This window comes from Centruroides sculpturatus, unplaced genomic scaffold, assembly GCF_000671375.1.
Source record: "Centruroides sculpturatus isolate CEXI.00-Female unplaced genomic scaffold, Cexi_2.0 scaffold880, whole genome shotgun sequence".
NCBI lineage: Eukaryota > Metazoa > Arthropoda > Arachnida > Scorpiones > Buthidae > Centruroides > Centruroides sculpturatus.
Window position 1 is genome coordinate 68080 of NW_019385193.1, and position 7713 is coordinate 75792.

At 33.7% G+C, this 7713-nt stretch overlaps 1 protein-coding gene across 1 annotated transcript in view; it reads left to right on the forward strand.

Annotated features, from left to right (window-relative positions):
• LOC111635970 (multidrug resistance-associated protein 4-like) overlaps nt 1-7713 on the forward strand; it is a 131659-nt gene that overhangs the window by 55429 nt on the left and 68517 nt on the right. Inside the window, exons 12-14 of the mRNA XM_023381123.1 lie at nt 3068-3162; nt 5074-5160; nt 6294-6390. Coding sequence (XP_023236891.1) covers nt 3068-3162; nt 5074-5160; nt 6294-6390 — 279 coding nt within the window. The remainder of the gene's footprint in view (nt 1-3067; nt 3163-5073; nt 5161-6293; nt 6391-7713) is intronic.

Below are 7713 nucleotides of genomic sequence, written 5' to 3' on the forward strand. Positions count from 1 at the left end.
TTTGATAAGGCTCGATTAAGGCTTAATGTTTTTTTAATGGGAGTTTTTTATCAAAATTAATTTATCATTCTAAAGTTGTAGCGCACCGATTTTCCTTCGGTAAAGTTATTTAAAGCTGCTTTCTGATGTCAAAAACGACTTCCGATAGTTTTTTAATTTTTTTAATTAATAGATTTTATTATATAGAAGTTTAATTAATTAGGGGGGGTCGGAAATCGCAATAAAAATTATAATTTTTTTAAAATATTTAAAAATATACCGCCAGATTGAAGTCACCCTACTTTAAACCCTTGTCCTCCCGCGATGTCTATGAGAATGTCCCGGGAAATCGGACTCCAGCTGTGTTCAAGGTCACCCAGCTGTGTAAACAATGACTCATCGGTGTTACATTTCACAGACAGGCGAAACAAAGGAAAATAAAATATAAAGCTTTTTCTTCAAAATTAACGCATTTCTTTCGTGTTTTTTCAGTTTTAAGTATTTTTTATGCTTAATTAAAAATTTTTAAAAAAATGGGCGGCTCAAAGGGGGTTAAAAATTAATGTTTCGTAAAAATTACAGGTTATCTTCATAGAATGATTTCCATGCTGTGTTGAAGTTTTCGACTATTTACAAAAATATTAAATTTTCGAGTCTATCACAATCCTTTTTTATACAGCAACCAGAAGTAACAGTTAACATGGCTTGAAGCAGTTAAAGAATGAATAAGGACAGTATGCTGCAAAGAGTTCTTCGAGTTTTTAATGTAAAGTGTCAGAACCTACAATAGAAGGCTGACACTTGATCGTTTTTAACATTGTGACGTCTCTTTTTACTTGTTTACCTTTGTTTTTTAAGAAGTTATTCTTCAACAAAAAAACCATGTTAACTGTTACTTCTGGTGCTGTATAAAAAAGGATTGTGATAGACTCCAATATTTAATATTTTTGTAAATAGTCGAAAACTTCAATTGAAGAATTATATCCTGAGTTATTACAGAAATTCCATGCTGTGGATAGAGAGTGGGCGTCCCTATGATTGATACAAGTAGTTTTCCCTTGTGCTTTATAAATCTACAGTTTTTCGAGATGTTTGATAGAGTGCTTGTTAGACGTGGGTCTAATGATGGAAGCTTGGTCCCATATGACCTCAATTCCTTGCTGGTTGGCGTAAGATGCTAAAACGGTGCTATCGTTGTTCTTTCTAATCGAGTATTTATGTTCTTTGATTCTTTGTTCCAAGCTTCTCAAAGTAGCACCTATATAAACACTATCTGAATCAAAGCGACGGTCTTTGATTGGTATGTAGTAAATACCGTAGGTAGCGATCTGGTTGTCATTCTTTTTATCATTTCTCAGTAACTTGTATACTGTGGGATTGCGGCGATATACGATCAGTAAATTATTGATGTTTGCAATATCCTTGATCATTTTTTTTTAAGAAGGGATGATAGTTGATTACCTCCATGTGTTTTCATATAATGTAATTATCTTAATCTTCACTATCGTTACTTTTTGCCCACAAATGAAAACCCAGCGAAGCAAGTCCTTGCAGCAAGATTCCAAATTACTTAGAAAAACAGTCTTATATATATATATATATAACTATATTACATACAAATGTACGAACAAATAAAAACCCAGCGAAGCGGGTCCTTGCAGCTAGATTCTAATTACTTAGAAAAACAGTCTTTTATATATATATATAACTATATTACATACAAATGTACGAACAAATAAAAACCCAGCGAGACGGGTGTTTGCAGTTAGTAAATTAATAAATTTAAAAAATTAATCAAAATATAATCAGTTATAGACACCATTTTTAGTCATTTCTAAAATGTGTATATGATTGGATAGTAAGTAATTTGATACTGCTAATTAAGTACAAAATCACACTTAAATTTTTTATTCTTAAATCTTGCATGCTACATTTTCTAGGTATAAATGATTCAGTTCATGATATCGTTGACCCTAATGTGAGTTTAGATCAGAAATTTTAGAAGCTCAGATAAAAGGCTTTTTTCAGAGTGTCGTTCATCAGTTCTGTGTACATGTTTTTTTTTTTCAAGTCTAACTGATGTATGATCTAATCAAAAGGAAACCAGGCAGTCAGATATAAAAGCGTCAAAAGCAAAAGTAAAATAGTTATTTATTATGATAATGAATAAATTTATCATTTCGGCAACAGTAAATTTATTAATTTCAACTTATGTTCTCATTATACGTGATTTAAATATATATCAACTATTTAATAATTTAACGTGTATTGTATAACAAAATGCAAATTTTTACTTGATATGTTTTTAATCCTGGACTTTACATTACCGGAATCCGCGACGTAATCGTAAAACTGAAAGCCAAACTGACGGAACTTTCAGTTTTGTAACGTTCAGTTAGACAGAAAGAAGACTGAAAGCAAGGTTAAAAATTATTTAAGTTTTCCGTTTTCGTCCCGCGCTTCTGTCGTACTGCAATCAATAAAAACGCAAGGATTTGTGACGCGTAGTCACGTGTAGTTTGATTGTCGTAATGGCAGAAAGTGTAGCGAAAACGACGAGGAAACAAATAGATTTGGAATTCTTCATAGAAGAAGTTAGAAAATACACGTGTCTTTACGACAAAAAATGTAAATAATTCAAAGATTATTAACAATGAAATTGTTAATAAATACAGAGAAAGCATGGAAAAATTCGTAGCGTCGTCCATGTTTGACTATACGACAATTACAGAACTGATCGACGGATAGCGCATTTCTGGTGGAGTCAAGTTAAAACGAAAACATAACTGAAACGAAAACTCTATATGTTCTTGTTCTGTTTCTGAGTTTCTGTTTTCAGGTAATTTGGAGTCCAGGCTTTATGGTGGACAATTGGAAAAAGTATTATCGTGTCCGTTAGCCTGAGTACATATTAAATCTATATTTTTACCTTAAATGTAATGCTTACATTTAATGATATAAATAATTTAAATCTTCTAAAATTTATTGAATATCTATTGAAGTTATGCTCAGTGTAAAAAATGTTCTACTTCTCAGTGCATATTATATTGAACATAATTACATTTTAGTTTACATTTACCAATTTTAGGATCTAAGTTTATTTCCTAAAGGAGATCTAACTACCGTGGGAGAAAGAGGAGTGATAATGAGCGGTGGGCAAAAAGCAAGAATTAATCTAGCAAGGTAAAGTAACTCTTACTCTACTTGTTTGATTTTTCTTAGATCAATAATTAGCTCAACATGAATGAAACAAACCATATATATATTTGTGAGAGTTCAGATTTTATTATCGAGTATAACCTTTTATATTAATTAAGTCTTGAAATTTTTTTCAAAAATTTTTTCCCGCGTGAAAAAATTTTATTGCGATTTTAATGTACCTTTAATAACGCATGATTTACACTTAATTCTTTTTATGGGATTTTTTAAATCAAATTTTATTCAGCGTTCTAAACCAGTGTTTTTCAACCTGTGGGTCGCAAAGCCATACACGGGGGGTCGCGGGTAAAAGAAAAAGACAAGTGTTTGTAGGTCCTCCATTACAATAAAAAAACTACAATTTCGGTGAGAAGGCTGTGCCTGTTTATTTTACAGTACAATTAGTTTTTTGATCGATATTTAAATCTCAACAGAAAGAAAATTAAATACGTAATTTTTAAAATCACTGACATAGTTTTAATATGGCCGTGGGGGGTCGCCAGAATTTTTTAACTTGTAAAGGGGTCACGTATTCAAGAAGGATGAAAAACACTGTTCTAAACTTTTAGTGCACGGATTTTACTTCGGTAAAGTTATTTAAAGCTACTTTTTGATATAAAAAACGACCTCCAATAGTTTTTTAATTTTTTTAATTAATAGATTTTATTATATATACGTTTAACTAAGTCGGAGGTCGGAAATCGCAATACAAAACGTAATTTTTTAAAAATATTTAAAAATATACCGCCAGCTAGTATTCACCCTACTTTAAACCCATCTCCTCTTGAGACGTCTATGAGAATGTTCCGGGAAATCCAAGACCAGCTGTTCTGAAGGTCATTTAGCTGTAAACGCAATGACTCATCGGTGTAAAATTTCGCAGAGGGACGAGACAATGGAAAATTAAGTTTGAAGCCTTCTCTTCAAAATTAACGCATTTCTTTCGTTTTTTTTCAGTTTTAAGTATTTTTTATGTTTAATTACATTAAGATTAAAAATTGATCGGGAATAAAGCAGTTAATTAAAAAAAAATTAACGTTTAAATTTTATATTAACGCAAAAAATTGTATAAAAAAGGAAAAACGTTTTTTCAAACAATTAATAAAAGATGGAAGGATATGATTGTGTTTTCCATCGGATTCACTTCCTTCAAAAGGTAACACATCTTCTGAATGTGTCACTCAGAACTTTCACCGAAATTCATCTATTGGCCACGACCTATAACATATCCAAAAAAGACAATAGTAAACACGAAAAAACCTCCTCAATAAAAGGGAGGGTTGGATGACGAATGTTGTTGAGGCGAGAAGTTTGAGTTGTCAAGTTGCCTGTCGTTCGGATACCTCCTGGATTGTTTTCTGTCTAGAGTAAACACCTTGAATAAGTGAACACTTTTAAAGTGATTTCTTCAGAAAAAGAACTCTTTTAAAATAACGTAGTGAAGAGGAGAGCATCTGCACGAAAAAAGTGACTTCTCCACTTAACTGTAAAGTTCATCAATCCGGCATTGTAAGGTATCTATACAGCTTATCTAGATGTAAGCTCTCTCTCTCTCTCTCAACGTAGAACGCGAATTTCTTAAATCATACACGCAACCTTTAAATATCAATGTTTGTATAATTAGCTAAGTAAACGGAAAATTGTTATTATTTAATTTGGATTTGTGGCACTTCCTTAAATGCGTTGTCTCTCGTGTCACTTCCACCCAGATCCCACCACCTTCTATACGTAACTTGCGCGAGAACGAGATCGCTATCGCGATAGTATGTCGATTTCCCTACATACTGGTGTCATCCTGACAAGGCATAATGACATGTTGCTGACCCTCCGGTAACATATTTCTTGTCTTTTGTAGTAAGTTTATTTTACTTTGATATCTTTTTTTATGTTTCTTAGAGCATTATATCTTGATGCCGATGTATTCCTCCTTGATGATCCACTAAGTGCTGTTGATGTTCCAGTGGCAAAACATATCTTCGAAAAGTAGGTATTTAAGTATTTTTTATGACAGTGGTTCTCAACCTTTTTTCATTAGCGTACCCCGTAACATGTTATATCTCCAGATTGTACACCTCATTTAATTAAGAAATTTAATGAGTACCCGTATTGTTAATTTTACGTATTGTAACTTTAAATTAAAGAAAAAAAAACTAAATGAAAAAATGTATAATAAAGTTGTGATTGTTGCAAGGAACATTTTTTACCTAATAATTTTTTAATATTATTAGTTTGTAATAATATATTATGTATTAGTTATACATAATATATTATTTTTTCTTCCATAATAACTAACTTTTTTCTGTACCCGTAAACAACCTATCGCGTACCCCAAGAGCCGGGGTCGGAATTAGCAGCTCGCGAGCCGCATGCGGCTTTCTGCATAGACGTTTGCAGCTCTTCAAACATAAACTCCAATTTCACCTCACCTCATTTCACCGCAGCCTAATAACTTATGCCTTTATGAGATAGAGTCGTACGCCGTCCGCACATGACCACACTCGCGTTGATCAATATGTGTCGCATAAGAGTGGTAGCATTTGACGCATATCTATATGTATAACACATTGAATACGTGTCCGTCCATCCGTGTAACGTTATGCCAAAAACGTCCACTAGAGGCGCCCCTGTCGTGTGTCGTATTTCGCACATTTAAATTAATATGCGGCTCTCTGGTACTTTTATCATCCTGTTTTCGTGACAATTTGGCTCTTCTCACTTGACAAACTGCTGACCCCTGCCCTAGGGGTACACGTACCACAGGTTGGAAATCGCTGATCTATGGTATAGTTTAGCGCTGTCCAACTTATCATAGCCCGCGGGCCATATTTTCTTCACCAGACATTTCGGGGGCCAAGAAGGTTGATAAATGGAAAGTCAGTTTATGTTAATTCTACTAAATAGTACCTACTTTACGCAAACTAAATAGTACCTACTTTAAATTCAAATTAGATTTAAATTTTTACATAGTAAAATAATTTTAATATTAATAATAATAATTTAGTAACATAAATTTATTCATTGTAAAATGTACTCGCGGGCCGTAAAAATTATTTGACGGGCCGCCAGTTGGACAGCCCTGGATAGTTGAATACATTTTCACTTTTTATTCATTTCAGATGTATAATGGAATATCTGAATGACAAGATTTGTATTTTAGTTACGCATCAAGTACAATTTTTAAATTTTGCAAGTAAAATTTTAGTGTTAAATAAGGTAACGATATTATTTGTTCAGTAGTTTTCTTTCTAATTACTTTGTTTATAAAAATTACGTTATTTTTTATTTTAAAACATCAATTTAACGTTATAAAGTTTAGAATGAGAAAACAATTATGAAGTTAACTGTGTTGTTTAAATAAACTAAATATATACTACATTGGATGTATGGCAATATATAAGCTTTTTCTCAACAAAAAAAATTTTTCTCGGTAAGACTGGGAGAGTTTTTTATTCCCAAGTCAGATACGTGATGAAAATATGCAAAATTCCTCCAAGCCGTGTGTTGAAAAAAACAAACTAGTATTGTTCAGTTATTGTTATATCTACTCACACACTCTTCAGTTTGAGATCAGTTGTATTTGCATTATATGTTGTATACAGCAGTAAATAGAAAATAGAAATTGCATCATGAGTTAACCAATGCACCTTTTAATATACCCGTAATTCAATATCTATTACTGGTAAATTTGTTAAAATATCTAGAACTGATTAATATTGGAGACAAAATATATACAGTAGAACCTGTATTATCCGGACCTCCATTATCTGGATTTTCGATTATCCGGATTGTTCAAAATAAACAAAAATTTTACGAATTTGCTGATTTGCACATGGCGAATTACGACACTGTTTATGTACGTTATGGAATGCATAACTTTTTTTGTTTCAACAACGTCTCACCCAGCACAGTGGTCGTAAACTCTTAAATATATTTTACGTAGTAATAAAAATATAACTTGACATACGTACAAGGTCTGTTCAAAAAGTATTGGACCTTTTTTTCTTCCGCGTAAACCAATGATGCGAGAGAGGCCTCCTTCGGTGGAGTTGTGGAGGGGACAGCCATGCACAGCCCTGGATTTTTTCCCGCCTGCAGGAAGCGTCAGTCGTTGGCAATTGGCCTATGAGTGAGGTCATGTAGTGCGCTCTCGTCGGATTCCACTAAGCTGGAAAATGACTGAACAACGTGAGCAGCGATATTACATCACATTTTGCCAAAAACCTTGGCGATACCCGAGTGTAAACCATTCGCAAGATTCAGCAGGCTTTCGGGGACGATCCTCGAGGCCAAAAAAAGCGCGGCAGGTCCGCAGCAATATCAAAGGTCATGTTGACAGTTTTTTCGACTCTCGTGGGGTGGTGTGTCGTGAGTACGCACCACAAGGCCAAACCATCGCAAAGGAGTACTACCAGGAGGTCCTTCGTCGTCTTTCCGATACAGTGCGACGCAAACGACCGGATCTGTGGTCGATCAAAACTTGGCAGCTCCATCGTGATAACGCATCCGCCCATTCTGCGCATCTGATTCGGGCTTTCG